The sequence below is a fragment of the Myxine glutinosa genome, chromosome 12 (genome assembly GCF_964187855.1).
Source record: "Myxine glutinosa chromosome 12, kmMyxGlut1.1, whole genome shotgun sequence".
In the NCBI taxonomy this organism is placed as follows: domain Eukaryota; kingdom Metazoa; phylum Chordata; class Myxini; order Myxiniformes; family Myxinidae; genus Myxine; species Myxine glutinosa.
In genome coordinates this window covers 33,501,749-33,518,386 of record NC_136272.1, presented here as the reverse complement: position 1 = coordinate 33,518,386, position 16,638 = coordinate 33,501,749, and the positions used below count along the sequence as shown (strand labels likewise).

The window sequence follows — 16,638 nt, the reverse complement described above, 5'->3', positions numbered from 1 at the left end:
TAGACCAGAAATCTAGACTCGTCACTGAAGATCACGTGATTCCAGTGTCCTGGCTGCCATTGACGGTGCTCTCTGGCCCACTGCGATCGGCGCTGGTGGTGTTGTCTGGTCAGGCATGGCTTTCTCAGGGGGCGCCTGGCACGATAGCCTGCTTGAACCAGTCGTTGGTTGACTAGCCTTCTGGATACAGGCACATTTGTCAGTTGCTGCCACTCAGCCCAAAGCCAATTAGCTGACTTGGTACGGCCAATGCGGACTAACCAGTGCAGCTGGCGATAATCCCTCCTTGTGGTTCTGCGGGGACGTCCTGGCCTCGGTATTGGAGTAGGGACACCACTCTGAGCATTTCGTTTCAGGATCTTTGACACCTGACCTTGAGTGATGCCATACTGCCGAGCAATAGCACGCTGTTTCATGCCGTAATTTCGTAAAGCCACCACTCCATGACAAACAGCATTGTCGAGTTGACGGACCATCTCCAGAGGAAGCGGCAATAACTTTTGGAGACGTGCAGCAGTTGTTTTCCCCTAATACAGAACGCAACAACCCTTGTATACCCGACTGTGAAGCCAATCATCAAATGCACCTGTCCGTACATTTTGCCACGCCACCTGTGATATAATCCTGTTGTTGACTTCTTGCTGCGACAGACAATCAGTGACATGGTTCTTTTAACAAATAAATCACCAAAGTGTAAAAGAAACTCACCAGATTGATATACTGAGTTAAGAAAGTAAACCCAAGTCAAGAAAAAAAAGATTATTCCATATTAAATGCCAAATCTGTATATATAGATATATGTTTGTGTTTTAGTGACCCTGAACAGGTCGCTCCTTTGTCATATAATGGTGCCAATGGAACCCTCAACACAGGCAGGAATTTTCCTGCGGGCGAATCGCCATCTGAGCGCTCGGCTACAGGTTCAGCCAGCAGTCGTGTGAGCCTAACAGAGAGTCTGCACATGACTGGATACTCGTTAAAGATTCCAAGGGACCTTTCAATATCTCCAAGTGAATGCAAGCACATTGGGCGAGATCCGGCTTAACAATCCTGCCAAATTATGGCAAACTCATTGATCCAACACCATGCCTAACGGAGCACGAAAATGACGGTTTACAGTGCGGTGGGGAATTGAACCTGAATTAGGCAGCTCAAAGGCAAGCGTGCTACAACTGAGCTATTCTGTAGCTGTGAGGGAATGGGTTTTAGCTGATAACTGTATTTTCCTTTTTTGTTGTTGGATGTGGCAATAAGGCATTAACATGATCCTTGTGAAGCTAATTGTCTTGTTGAAATCGAGTTTCTGATGTGCATGCCCGCACAGATGCCTTGTCGGAGTGGATGCGTGTTCCAGTGCCCTGCTTGGCACAGACACCCTATGCGGTACCAATGCCATCGAAGCGACACTCTCTGCTAGCGCAGATGTCTGTGGAGACGTACACCCCACCGGGTATGTGACACCTCGTCATTGCAGGTTGATGATCAATCTCTGCCATTACGTAAATTATTCTCATGTCATTTAGTCATCTACAAGACATTAAACTGTGAACCCCTTGGGTTTACTAAAGTTGCGACAGAAGGTGGTTGGTTGCAAACTAGAAAGGTCCTACCAAAGGTGCTTGAACATACAAGGCCTTATTCCAACAGTGAGCTTATAATTGAACTAGGCCATCAGTAAGTACAAATGACTTTTTGGGTCTTTGGTGTGATTTTTAAAATCCTGTTTATCTTTCCCCTTTAGACACCTCATCAACCTCTGAAGACGATGGTTCATTGCGAAGAATTGCAAGGGCCTCGCCTCCTAGTCCTAGCAACTTGCTCCTTGCTCCAGGAGACAACTGGGCTACTCGTCCATTGCGTTTCTCTTCAACATCGTCTTCTGCATCTTCAGAAGGACCTGGGCCTAGTGATTGCATCGCCTCACTCTCGACGCATATTTCTTCCTGTCACGGACCTCGCACCCCTCCGTATCATGCGCTCCCATCATTTTCTCCATCTCACTCTTCTGCAGCCATCTCGGCTTCACACAACTCGCCATTCTCTCCTTCGTTTGGGCATGACCATGCAGCCAGCTGCACCTCACAGTCCGTCCTCTCACCATCGCACTCTTTGCTTTCATTCCCATATTCTGCTCTTTCTCCTCCTCATCACCACCACTATTCACATAGTCGGCACTACCAGCAACAGGCCATTTCCTTCCCGTCCCAAACTCCCTCGGTGCACCAACCCTGCTCCGCCGCCTCTGACACCCCGTCAGGATCCTCACCAACGTATTCGATGCTTTCACCACCACGTGAATCGTTGCACAAAAGGAAACCGCCAGCTGAATTTGAGCGCTCAGCTACAGGCTCAGCCAGCAGCCTTGTGAGCCTAACAGAGAGCCTTGAGCACAGTCGACTTGGTAAGACAGACATCCTTGGTGAACTTTCGCCACATTTAGCTAAATGCATCTGACCAGTGAGCTGAAGTTACCAAAATGTCATGGGGTTACTCAACAAGGTTACTAATTACTCCCGCCAGGGAGTAATGCATTCGATCGTGTGTGTGTGTGTGTGTGTGTTCGTGTGTGTGTGTGTGTGTGTGTGTGTGTGTGTGTGTGTGTGTGTGTGTGTGTGTGTGTGTGTGTGTGTGTGTGTGTGCGTGCATGCGTTCGTGTTCGTGTGTTTGTGAACAAGATATCTGGAAAAGTTCTGAACGGATTTCGATGAAAGTTGGTGGGATGATTGCCCTTGGGATAAGGAAGAATTGATTAGTTTTTGGTGCAGCTCAGGATATTATTCCGGATCCAGGAATTTTTTGAAGGATTTTCTACCATTGGAAGATAGGGCTAATTTTTTAAAACATTATCTCCTATATATTCTATATTTAACATTGTGACATTCAAATAGTTTTCATATTTGTTGTAAATGTCGTTTAAACTCGTGGTTATGCGTTAGAGCGGTGTATTTTGTTAGCAGTGTGGCGGACACAAAAGCCCACTGGCGTGGTGATATCATTCCGCGCACCAAGTGGGCGGTGGCCACGCCCGAGGGGTAGGCGTGGCCTCATGATATACACCGGGCGCGCAGCCCGGAGCGCGCCAGTGTTACAGTGAGCTCCTGAAATAAAGACGCATATAAGTTACAGCTTGTCCGCTTCCTCCTTGCTCGCAAGCAGCGCGCGTAATGCCGCGCTCTACTGGTGACCCCCTTGACGATGGATCTGCCGGAGCGATCCTTCCACACGCGACGCCATTGCCATGGCCAACTTCATCAAACTTCCCGAATTTTGGGAGGCTCAGGCCGAAGTCTGGTTCGTCCAGGCCGAAGCCCAATTTCAGCTTCGGCGCCTCACCGGCGATGACACGCGCTATTGCCACGTCGTCGCCTCCCTCGGGCCCGGCACGGCCGCTCGAGTTGTGTCCGTCCTTCGCCACCCACCGGACGGCCACAAGTACGAGGCACTCAAGCGGCTACTCCTAGCCACGTTCGGCCTCACGGACGACGCATGGGCCGACCGCCTCCTGGATCTCCCCGAGCTCGGTGACACGCGCCCGTCGGTCCGAATGGACCATATGCTGTCACTGTTGGGCGACGAAGCCCCCGGTTCTCTATTCCGGGCGCTTTTCCGTCGCCAACTTCCAGCGCAGGTTCGCCTCGCGTTGGCCGGGACCGGGCTAACGGAACCCCGAGCATTGGCCGCCGAGGCGGACAAGTACTTCGCCGCTTCGGACACGCGGGCGAGAGTCGGCGTGGCCGTCACGGCCCTCGTGGCTGATGCTGCTGATGCTGCTGCTGATGCTGCTGATCCACAGCATCAGCTTATACAGCATACGCAGCATGCTGATACGCACCTCGTGACCGCCGCCACGCCCCGCCCACCGCCGCGGCGAAAACCGCCACCGCGGGGAAACCCGCCAACTCCACCGGCCTGGCGGAGCCAGCCGCGCTCCTCCAGCTCCACCACCTGGTGCTGGTTCCACGCCAAGTTCGGCCATGAAGCTCGGCAGTGTCATCCGCCATGCTCCTTCAACAGGTCGGGAAACGCCTGGGCCGGCGCTCAATAGTGGCGATGAGCGCCGGCCGTTCGAGCAGCCTGCTGTTCATAACGGCCACCTTCTCCGGGCGCCGTTACCTTTGCGACACGGGAGCGCAGGTGAGTGTCGTTCCCGCCGGCACGTCAGACAAGCACGCCGCGGGTGGGGGCCCCGCGCTGCTTGCTGCGAACGGGACGCCCATCCGTACGTACGGAAAACGCTGCCTCTCTCTGCGGTTCGGAGGGCAGGTTTTCCGATGGACGTTCGTCACCGCCGACGTGCCCATGGCACTGCTTGGCGCGGACTTCCTGTGCGCTAATGGGCTCCTGGTCGACGTCAAGCGCAGACGTCTTGTCCAGGCCGAGATGTTCAGCTCGCTCGCTTGTGCGTTGCCCAGCTCAACGAGCGGCTTGCCAAGCGGCTTGCCGAACGGTTCGGTTCCGGCCACGTTGGTCTGTACGCTTACGGCAGCGGACGCATTCACCCGCCTCCTCGCCGGCTTCCCGGCCCTCACGCGGCCCACCTTCTCGGCGGGGGCCGTCAAGCACGGGGTGGCCCATCACATCCCCACCGTCGGGCCACCGGTCTACGCCCGGGCACGCCGCCTCGAGCCGACGAAGCTGGCGGTGGCAAAAGCGGGGTTCGCTACCCTGGAGCGACTCGGCATCGTTCGGCGCTCAGAGAGCGCTTGGGCGTCGCCGCTGCACATCGTGCCGAAGCCCGGCGGGGGATGGCGACCGTGCGGGGACTATCGCCGTCTCAATGACGCCACGACTCCCGACCGCTACCCCGTCCCCCACATTCAGGACTTTTCCGCCCGTTTGGCGGGCATGTCCTTCTTCTCGAAGGTGGACCTCATACGTGGCTACCATCAGGTCCCCGTCAGGCCGGAGGACGTCCCGAAGACGGCGGTCATCACGCCATTCGGACTCTTCGAGTTCCTGTGCATGCCCTTCGGTCTGAAGAATGCGGCTCAGGCGTTCCAGCGACTGATGGACAGCATCCTGCGTGACTTGGATTTTGTCTACGTTTACCTGGACGATATCCTCGTCGCCAGCGCGTCCCGCGAAGAGCACCTACGCCACCTCCGCACGCTCTTCGAATGCCTGGGCCAGCATGGCCTGATTGTGAACCCCGCAAAGTGCCAGTTCGGCGCCACCATAATCGATTTTCTGGGGCACCGTGTCACCAGGCACGGAGCCGTCCCCCTGCCGGCCAAGGTGGAGGCGGTGAAGGGGTTTCCGCGCCCCCGCACGATCAGAGGGCTGCAGGAGTTCCTGGGCATGGTGAACTTTTAGCATCGGTTCCTGCCCCGTATCGCCCAGCTCCTGCGCCACCTGCACGAAGCTCTCCGAGGTAAGCCGGGCAAAGGCGACGTTACCTGGACCGAGCAGATGGACACGGCGTTCACGGGCGCGAAGCTCGCCTTGGCTAACGCCACCATGCTCGCGCACCCGGCGCCCGATGCACCGATCGCCCTCACCACCGATGCCTCGGACTACGCGGTGGGCGCGGTGCACGAGCAATGGGTGCGTGGAGCTTGGCAACCGCTGGCGTTCTTTAGCCGGCAGCTTCGCCCGCCCGAACGCCGTTACAGTACCTTCGACTGCGAGTTGCTCGGGCTTCACTTGGCGGTCAGGCACTTCCGCCATCTGCTCGAGGGCCGTGTGTTCACTGCCTTCGTCGACCACAAGCCGCTGATCTTCGCGATGGGCAAGGTCACCGAGCCGTGGTCGGCCCGGCAGCAGCGTCACCTCTCGGCCGTGTCCGAGTACACGACGGACATCCAGCACGTCGCGGGGAAGGACAACCCGGTGGCGGATTGCCTTTCCCGGGCCGTCGCCCACGCAGTCCACCTCGGCATCGACTATGCCCGGATGGCAGCGGACCAGGCCGCTGACCCCAACATCCAGGCCTTGCGGACCGCCATCACGGGCCTCCGCGTCACCGAGGTGGCGTTCGACGGCGCGGGCGCGGCCCTCTTGTGCGACGTCTCCCTCGGGCGTCCTCGCCCCATCGTGCCCACGGGCTGGCAGCGCCAGGTGTTTGACGCCATCCACGGCCTGTCCCACCCGGGCGCGAGGGCCTCCCAAAGGCTGATCGCCGACAAGTTCGTCTGGCATGGCCTCCGGAAGGCCGTCCGCGGCTGGGCCAGGACGTGCCTCGCGTGCCAGCGCGCCAAGGTGCACCGGCACACCCAGGCCCCGTTGGCCCCGTACACGGTGTCGGAACGCCGGTTTGACCACGACCACGTCCACGTGGACCTGGTGGGACCTCTGCCCCCCCTCGCGGGGTTTCACCTACGTCCTCACCATGGTGGACCGCACCACCCGGTGGCCGGAGGCCGTGCCCTTGGCGTCGACAACGGCGGCCGATGTCGCGCAGGCTTTCATCAGCACCTGGGTCGCCCGGTTCGGCGCCCCCTCAGACATCTCGTCCGACCGCGGCCCCCAGTTCACCTCGGAGCTCTGGGGGGCGGTCGCGCAGGGGCTCGGGGTCCGGCTGCACCGAACCACGGCCTACCACCCCCAGGCTAACGGCCTGTGTGAGCGATTTCACCGCTCATTGAAGGCCGCGCTCCGGGCCACCCTCCACGACGGCGGCTGGGTCGACAGGCTCCCCTGGGTCCTGCTGGGCCTCCGGACGGCGCCCAAGGAGGACCTGCGCGCATCCGCGGCTGAGTTGATCTTTGGGCAACTGCTGCGGGTGCCGGGCGAGTTCCTCCCCGACTCCACGGCACCATGGTCCGCTCCGCTCCGCACAGCAGCGCTCCGCTCTGCAAGAGACCGCCCAGAGGTTCGCCCCGGTGCCAACGGCATGCCACGGGCACCCACCGACGCACGTCGCCCCGGAGCTTCGCACGGCGGAGTACGTCTTCGTCCGCCACGATGCCCACCGGACACCACTGCGGCCCCCGTACGACGGGCCTTTCTGCGTGCTGGAGACCGGGGCGAAGCACTTCACCCTGGACATCGGCTGTACTCCTGACCGCGTTTCGGTAGACCGCCTCAAGCCGGCCCACCTTGACGTGGACCATCCACCGCCAGTGGCCCGACCCCCACGTCGGGGCCGCCCCCCTGCGGGCGGACCCCCGGCACCGCCCAGCCCCGCCGCCACGCCGCCCCCCGGTCCTGCACCCATCCCAGGGGCAGCCAGGGGCATCCCACCTGGCATCCCTGCACCCCGGACGCCGCCGATCGCCATGGGGCGTTTCAGCCGGGTCATTCGTCTGCCCCGCAAACTGGCCCTCCAGGTGCGTGGGAATTCTGGGGGGGCGCGTGTGGCGGACACAAAAGCCCACTGGCGTGGTGACATCATTCCGCGCACCAAGTGGGCGGTGGCCACGCCCGAGGGGTAGGCGTGGCCTCATGATATACACCGGGCGCGCAGCCCGGAGCGCGCCAGTGTTACAGTGAGCTCCTGAAATAAAGACGCTTATAAGTTACCGCTTGTCCGCTTCCTCCTTGCTCGCAAGCAGCGCGCGTAACGCCGCGCTTTAGCAGCATTATCTTCAATGTTAATTTTAAAATTATAATAAAGACATATTCTGTCATTTTAAAACCACCAAATTGTGTATTAGGTTTCCCCGTTTTATAAAATGTATCGTTTGATACGTATAATACTTTTAAACTGTTTTTTTTTTGTTTTTTTTGTTTTTACCTCAGAAGAGATATCAACATTTACCTCAGCGAATGTCAATCGCGGTGTCAGTATTTGATGAACTTATAAAGACTTAGGTGACTTATAAGTGTGACAAGCATGTGCACTGGATTCTTCCCAAAAGAATGAGTGGTCGCATTAGCTTGTACGACTCAAAATGAGCGAGTTAAGTTTTGACGTTTGGCCCAGTTTTACCTGTTGTATCCCTAAGGAATGAAACGAACGTTTTTCGTGGCTTACAATTTTATTTGAAGTCACACATGTGTTACGTGGTCCTCCCGGTAACTACCTGGTCTTGGTGACCCCCGGACCGTGGGAGGGACCCCGCCAGAAAGATATATGGTTTATACGCTTTCGTAACGCAATCAATATGAATTCCGGTCAAGAAGAAACCTCACACCAAGGATCCGGAATAATCAATAATATATTCACTGAGCAATCAACAACCATCAACAATGCACAATCAATATTACAACCATGTGAACTCATCTACACAAACTCTAAGATGGCCATCTTAACCTTATACATTCCTCACGTGAGCCCCACTCCTGACTCCCTCCGTGGTCAATGTCTCTCCTCTCCGCACACGGGCGGTTGAACGAGCCCCGGGCGGACGTGCTCTAAACGTGCCGTCTCGGACTGGGGCCGCGGCTGCAGCGCACCTCCTTGCCAAGCCACGGGGCAAACCCAGCGCGGCGTCCAACGTGCGCGAGGCCCCCAGTGCGACCCTTACGCGTCCTTGTAGATGGGCAAAAACCCAGCGCGGCTTCCGACGCGAGCGAGGCCCAACGTGCGGACCCGTACGCGTCTTTGTAGACGGGGCAAAACCCAGCGCGGCTTCCGACGCGAGCGAGGCCCAACGTGGGGACCCGTACGCGTCTTTGTAGACGGGGCAAACTGTCCCGGACGCTTGGTTTCGTGCACGACTCACAGTGACTGGACGTGTCCAAAGGTATTTACCGCCCAGGTAACTCCTCTCGCCAGACGTTTCGCCACGGCGCGTTTTCCGCGCAGCGTAAGGTCGATTCCACCTTCTCGTCGTCGCGGGGCGAGGAAGAAGAAGCCCCGTCCTTTTCTCTCCTCGTGTCTTTTTTCTCCCTTTTCGTCACTTCCGCTTCCGGCCACTTCCGTTTCCTGCCACTCTTTCAGAAGGGCTCCTGACCCTCCAACCACAACAACTACACAACAACTTAATATACTACACACGGAAGCAAAGACCTGCATGGTAATTTACATACATTCACCTAAATATGTAACACTCCCCCCCTTCAAGAAAGAAAGTTTGAACCCAGCGAAAACTTTCTTTGCCGGCCAATTTGGAGAAACAACCAGATAACTCAACCCCCCCACATTATCAGTTCCCCCCGGGCACAGTTATCACTTAAAAATAAAGCCAGTTAAGCCACTCGATAGCACTTTTCCGGGAGGCCAAGCCGAGTATTCACTACATGGATGCCTTTAGGAACGCGGAGTTCACGGTTAGTCCGTGCAGGAAAGTTCTCTACATGGGCGCCTTGAGGAACGTGGAGTTCACGGTTAGTCCGTGCAGGAAAGTTCTCTACATGGGCGCCTTGAGGAACGTGGAGTTCACGGTTAGTCCGTGCAGGAAAGTTCACTACATGGACGCCTTTAGGAACGGCGTTCACGGTTAATTCGTGTAGGAATCTTGGCTCGGCGGCTCCGCCGCCTTCAGTGCTTCAACTTCTCAGAACGTCCCTAATAATTAGGGTGGGACCACTGGTCCCTGTAGTCCCCTGAATACCGGTCTTCTTCTCGGCCACTACTTTGCCAATTCTTCCTTCGGGAGCGGCCGTAACTCAGGGAGCCTCCATAATAATATTGACTGCGGCCACCACCAAAACTACCGCCCAGTTGTCCTCTCCTGTAGACCTCTCGACGCCTACGAAATGCCTTCCCTACTGTTATGGTCCGACCCTCCAAATCCTTGCCATTCCAATTCTTCTCTGCCTCTCTGGCGTCTTTTGTGCTGGCAAACGTGACAAAGCCGAACCCTCTTGACTGTTGCGTTTCCCAGTCTCTTACCAACCGCACTTCCACCAGCGGCCCATATCTGTTGAAGACAGAGGTCAGAACTTCTTCCTCTGTTTTGAAGTTCAGTCCCCCTACAAATAACTTGGCACTTTTGTCACCATCCCGAGCTGGTGTGGTGTTATTTTCCCTGCTGGGCTCTTTATCAACCCTCAGGTTACCATAAACTTGACCCCCGGCCAAATCATTCCCGAGAACCACAGATACACCCTCTACAGGAAACGTGGCTTGTAAACCGACGGTGACCGGTCCTGACACCAAATCGGACTCCAACTGGATGACCTGAAGGGGAGCACTAACACCGCCCCCGATCCCCTGTAAACGAACACTATCCCTCGTTGCCGTCTCCTCGGACCATGGCAAAATCCCTTCAAGCATTAAAGATTGATGGGCCCCTGTGTCTCTCAATATCCTAACCGGTCTCCGGTTAGTCGAGGCTCCATCCAGTGACACAAACCCCTCGGAAATAAATGGTTGGTAACCCTCTTGATGGCGATTTCTTACGCTAGCCATCGCATTCGGAGTTGTAATAGTCGGACTCCGCTCTGGGTTGTCCCTTTTCATGAGGTAACAACTGGACATCAAGTGTCCAGGTTTTTTGCAAAACGCGCAAGTAGGCCCGGAGGAAAAACTCGGGGTCTGCCTCGGGCCCCCCGAACTATAAGTTTGTCTTGGGCCCGCATCCCTCTGATTTCGAACCGGTGGGGTATCATAGTTGTCCCCATAATCATCTCGAGGCCGCCGCCATGTATGGTCGTTTTCCGCACCTGCTGTTCCCCACCTCCCCTGCGGAGATCTAGGCGAGGAGTTAGGTTCGTGGACCCCTATTCGGTGGGTTAAGGCATAATCATCTGCCATGGTGGCTGCGTCCCACAACTTTGGTACCTTCTTTTCCTGCAGGTACACTTTGATGTCCTCGTGGACACACTGCTGGAATTCCTCCACCAGGATCAAGTCCCGCAATGTCTCGAAGTCTTTCCCGACTCCCTTTGACTCACACCACCGATCAAACATGTTTTCTTTCACTCTGGCAAACTCCACATGGGTCTCACTCTCCCTCTTCCTGGCATTCCTGAATTTTTGCCTGTAAGCTTCCGGAACCAACTCATAGGCTTTGAGGATGTGCTTCTTCAGTACCTCATAATCTGCACATTGGTCCATTGGTAGCGCCGAATAAATTTCCTGAGCTTTCCCCACCAGCACACTTTGCACGAGTATGGTCCATGCCTCCTCCGGCCAGTTTAATTGTCGAGCCACTTTCTCAAAGTGTGGAAAAAATTTCGCGACTTCTTTTTCACTGAACGGTGGAACCAGCCTCACATGTCTGCCCACATCCCAGGTTTTCTGGTTAGGTGTCGACCCCGTCAGCAAGGGTGGTGCCTCTCCCCGTTCTCTCATTAACTCCAGCTCCTTGAATTTGATTTCTTGCTGAAGCTGCATGTCACGTTCCTTTAATTCCCTTTCCGCTTTTCTCTCCTCTGCTTCGAGGTCCCTTGCAGCTCTCCTTTCCTCTGCTTGTTCCTTTTCTCTTCTTTCCTGGAGTTCTCTTTCCACTCTCCTTTCCTCTGCCTGCTTCTCTTCTCTTCTCTCTTCTGCTTTCCTTTCTTCTTCTTTGATCCGTTCCTGGCTCCGTAATTGCAACTCCAGTTTCCGGAGCTCCACGTCTTCTGGTTCTTCGGGTAGCCACTCCCAGGCTAACTCGTCCCATGTTCCTAATCCCACCATAGATTGTATCACCGTGGCCTGCAACTCTGCCTTCCTCAAATTAGTTCGGACCTCCAAGTTAAAATGTTTGGCCAATTTCAAGAGATCCGACTTTAGCAACGCTCGGAACTGTGCCTCACTCGGGGTTACCCCAAAGTTCTGTGCCACAAACGCCATGGTGCCTATCGTTAACACCTGTTAACCTTCACCCCAAGACTTTCCCCAATTTCTCAAAAAAAAATATTACCAATTAATAATTAATTAATAAATTTTAATTACCAAAAATATTATTATTTTATTATTTTATACACTTTTAGATCCCGGACGTAGACCCAATTGCGAAACCGCAAATCGTAATTTGGACGAGCCCCCAATTCTGTTACGTGGTCCTCCCGGTAACTACCTGGTCTTGGTGACCCCCGGACCGTGGGAGGGACCCCGCCAGAAAGATATATGGTTTATACGCTTTCGTAACGCAATCAATATGAATTCCGGTCAAGAAGAAACCTCACACCAAGGATCCGGAATAATCAATAATATATTCACTGAGCAATCAACAACCATCAACAATGCACAATCAATATTACAACCATGTGAACTCATCTACACAAACTCTAAGATGGCCATCTTAACCTTATACATTCCTCACGTGAGCCCCACTCCTGACTCCCTCCGTGGTCAATGTCTCTCCTCTCCGCACACGGGCGGTTGAACGAGCCCCGGGCGGACGTGCTCTAAACGTGCCGTCTCGGACTGGGGCCGCGGCTGCAGCGCACCTCCTTGCCAAGCCACGGGGCAAACCCAGCGCGGCGTCCAACGTGCGCGAGGCCCCCAGTGCGACCCTTACGCGTCCTTGTAGATGGGCAAAAACCCAGCGCGGCTTCCGACGCGAGCGAGGCCCAACGTGCGGACCCGTACGCGTCTTTGTAGACGGGGCAAAACCCAGCGCGGCTTCCGACGCGAGCGAGGCCCAACGTGGGGACCCGTACGCGTCTTTGTAGACGGGGCAAACTGTCCCGGACGCTTGGTTTCGTGCACGACTCACAGTGACTGGACGTGTCCAAAGGTATTTACCGCCCAGGTAACTCCTCTCGCCAGACGTTTCGCCACGGCGCGTTTTCCGCGCAGCGTAAGGTCGATTCCACCTTCTCGTCGTCGCGGGGCGAGGAAGAAGAAGCCCCGTCCTTTTCTCTCCTCGTGTCTTTTTTCTCCCTTTTCGTCACTTCCGCTTCCGGCCACTTCCGTTTCCTGCCACTCTTTCAGAAGGGCTCCTGACCCTCCAACCACAACAACTACACAACAACTTAATATACTACACACGGAAGCAAAGACCTGCATGGTAATTTACATACATTCACCTAAATATGTAACACATGCCTCAAAATACACTCACTTATATAGAATTGAACGCTGAATCCGAAAATGTAAGTGAAATTGCCTTGTCTTTTTTTACATTATCTTCTATATATTCTAAATATATATATATCTCTGTGCAGTGTCTGTCTTGTGTTGTGTTGTCACTGAACTACTCCCTCAAACCTTTGTGAAATCGTACTATTCCAACTTGACCCACGGCGGGAGTATGCGCTCTACTGAGTGGCGTTCTAGTTGGCTATGCAATCTAAAACTTGCCATGTGACAAAGCAATTTTTGTGGCATAAGCAGGAAGAGTGTAAACTAGGCCACTTATCACAGATCCTGCCCCCAATGTCTTTCTTTTACCATCCTATTGTTTGGTCAGTGTGTCCCTTGTCCTTCTGTGCTCTCCTCCCTCCAATCCTACTCTGGTCTGTACCCCTGCCAGTTTTGCCATCCAGCCCTTTTGGGAGCCTCAACCTTCATAAGTAAAAAAAAGATATCGCTTGTATTAAAACCCCAAAAGGTCATGCAAAGGAACATTCAGGAAGATGTCATGCAGAGCAAGATACTTACCAAATCCACCGCTCTCCAAAACAAAAAGTTGCCATTGATACATCAAATTGTCCATTTCATTACCTCCGCCACCAAAGGTGGATGGATGTTATGTTTTCACCCCTGTCTGTCTGTCGGTTTTTCTTTCCGTTTGTTGAAAAAATATCTCAAAAAGTTGTGGACGGATTCGGACTACATTTGGCAGAGATGTAGCGGAATTTGACAAGGACAAAATGATTCTATTTTGATGAAGATCCAGATTTGGATCCGGCTACTAGAATTTTTAAAGTGATTCTTCACCATTGGGAGATCGGGCCAAAAACGATACATAGCAGGATATCTCAAAAAGCTGTGGACGGATTTGAACGAAACTTGGTGGACCAGTTGGGTGTCTGACAAGGACAAATAGATTCGATTTTGGTGAAGATCTGGATCCGGATCCAGCCAGTAGAATTTTTTATGTGATTCTTCACCATTGAGTGATATGGCCAACCAGGCGGAGGTATGCTCTCTACTGAGTGCCTTTCTAAATGTAGTTAACATTATAATTGACAATCTTGATCAAAGCTCAGGTCAATCGGATTAAAATTGATGATTTTTCAGATGAAAATTGATATTAGAAGTTTGACCTTGAGTTGACCTTTGACCTTTTGGCATCAATGTTGGTTTGCAAATTCAGTGATGCACCATGTAATTGCTGTTTGATTTTCAAGTTAATCGGATGAAAATTGATGATTTTATAAGTTTGACCTCCAGTTGACCTTTGACCTTTTGACCCTAAAACGTTCGTTTTCCAATTCAGTGAGGTATTCTGCAATTGCCGTTTGATTTTCAAGTTAATCGGATGAAAATTGATGATTTTTCAGATGAACATTGATGATTTTATAAGTTTGACCTCTAGTTGACCTTTGACCTTTTGACCTTAAAACGTTCGTTTTCCAATTCAGTGAGGTATTCTGCAATTGCTGTTTGATTTTCAAGTTAATCGGATGAAAATTGATGATTTTTCAGATGAACATTGATGATTTTATACGTTTGACCTCTAGTTGACCTTTGACCTTTTGATCCTAAAAAAGTTCGTTTCCCAATTCAGTGAGGTATTCTGCAATTGTTGTTTAATTTTCAAATCGATCAGATAAAAAATGTCAATTTTAGAAATTGGACCTCAAATTGACCTTTGACCTCAAAATCAATTGCCTTCTTCCTTATGACCAAATCTACCATCTGGTGAAGTTTCGTGATGATTGGTTTGAAATTGTGTCCTGTAGGCGATTGACAGACAGACAGAATAATGCACAAGTACAACCAAATATACTTTTAAAATCTTCGCTTTTGCTGGTAATAAATAAACAAATGCACACACCTTCGAATCTGCGTATTGATCCCAACTCTGATATTGCTCTGATTTCAATGTGATGTCGAACATTGTGCTTATTTATAATTGGTGAGATAGTCCAAGCAATGGCTGATGTGTCTTGTGTCAGCAGAGTCCCGGATCCCTCCAGATGTGATGGGTGGGACCATGGGGGAGAGATCTAAGCGGTCCCATGCAGCATCTGTTCGTGGCCTACCTCACTTGTTAGGAAACCCAGAGCTCATGGACACTGCAGATGGTGAGCTACCCGAGAAGCAGATGGGTTGAGAGCATGAGGCATTTTTTGTGAGCATGGGGACCTTGTTGTCGTGAAAAGCCGTGCTTTTGATTGCGCTCTTGGTGCCATGCAGGTGTGCCAGTTAATGGACGTGTTTCGGCAAAGATACAACAACTCTTGGAGACTCTGCGAATGCCTAGACGACCCCCGCTCAAGGAATTCTTTGTCGACGACTTTGAGGAGTTGCTAGACGGTATGTTCATGGCGTGCAAGTGAAAGACTAAACACCAAGGATTGTGAATGATGATATCAGATTTCAGTGGGCAGTGGTTCGAAGGCCTAGAAAAATACTCGGTATGTTTGGTTGCCATAACAATGCCATTATTAGGCAGGTAAGGGGGAAAAAATTGTTTTTGCTTTGCTTCATCATTTATGTGAAATCAAGGGTTGATTAGTGGTTGACACTTGGGGAGGGGTTAGCCGTCGATTCTGCATGAAGGAAGTAGGCCACTTGAGGTTGTTAGAAAGTGAAAGATTCAAGCTTCAGACGATCAAACGTTTTCGAAGATCACGGTCAATAGATGGTTTTCAATGTGCAATTGGATTGTTTGTTACCAACGTCTGAACTGGAACAACTTGGATTAATCAATCTGTGCCATCATCTGCACTGGACGAACCTAGATCAATCACTCTGTGCCATCATCTGCACTGGACGAACCTAGATCAATCACCCTGTGCCATCATCTGCACTGGACGAACCTAGATCAATCACTCTGTGCCATCATCTGCACTGGACGAACCTAGATCAATCACCCTGTGCCATCATCTGCACTGGACGAACCTAGATCAATCACCCTGTGCCATCATCTGCACTGGACGAACCTAGATCAATCACTCTGTGCCATCATCTGCACTGGACGAACCTAGATCAATCACTCTGTGCCATCATCTGCACTGGACGAACCTAGATCAATCACTCTGTGCCATCATCTGCACTGGACGAACCTATATCAATCACCCTGTGCCATCATCTGCACTGGACGAACCTATATCAATCACTCTGTGCCATCATCTGCACTAGACGAACCTATATCAATCACTCTGTGCCATCATCTGCACTGGACGAACCTATATCAATCATTCTGTGCCATCATCTGCACTGGACGAACCTGGATCAATCAATCTGTGCCATCATCTGCACTGGACGAACCTAGATCAATCATTCTGTGCCATCATCTGCACTGGACGAACCTGGATCAATCACTCTGTGCCATCATCTGCACTGGACGAACCTAGATCAATCACTCTGTGCCATCATCTGCACTGGACGAACCTGGATCAATCATTCTGTGCCATCATCTGCACTGGACGAACCTAGATCAATCATTCTGTGCCATCATCTGCACTGGACGAACCTAGATCAATCATTCTGTGCCATCATCTGCACTGGACGAACCTGGATCAATCACTCTGTGCCATCATCTGCACTGGACGAACCTAGATCAATCACTCTGTGCCATTATCTGCACTGGACGAACCTAGATCAATCACTCTGTGCCATCATCTGCACTGGACGAACCTAGATCAATCACTCTGTGCCATCATCTGAACTGGACGAACCTAGATCAATCACTCTGTGCCATCATCTGCACTGGACGAACCTAGATCAATCACTCTGTGCCATCATCTGCACTGGACGAACCTTGA

At 52.6% G+C, this 16,638-nt stretch overlaps 1 protein-coding gene across 1 annotated transcript in view; it reads left to right on the top strand.

Moving 5' to 3' along the window:
- Positions 1-2,172: 2,172 nt before the first annotated feature.
- The window catches only part of LOC137437988 (disco-interacting protein 2 homolog C), a 153,101-nt gene continuing 138,635 nt past the window's right edge, over positions 2,173-16,638 (top strand). Inside the window, exons 1-3 of the mRNA XM_078766702.1 lie at positions 2,173-2,401; positions 14,827-14,952; positions 15,065-15,184. Coding sequence (XP_078622828.1) covers positions 2,278-2,401; positions 14,827-14,952; positions 15,065-15,184 — 370 coding nt within the window. The 5' untranslated portion in view covers positions 2,173-2,277. The remainder of the gene's footprint in view (positions 2,402-14,826; positions 14,953-15,064; positions 15,185-16,638) is intronic.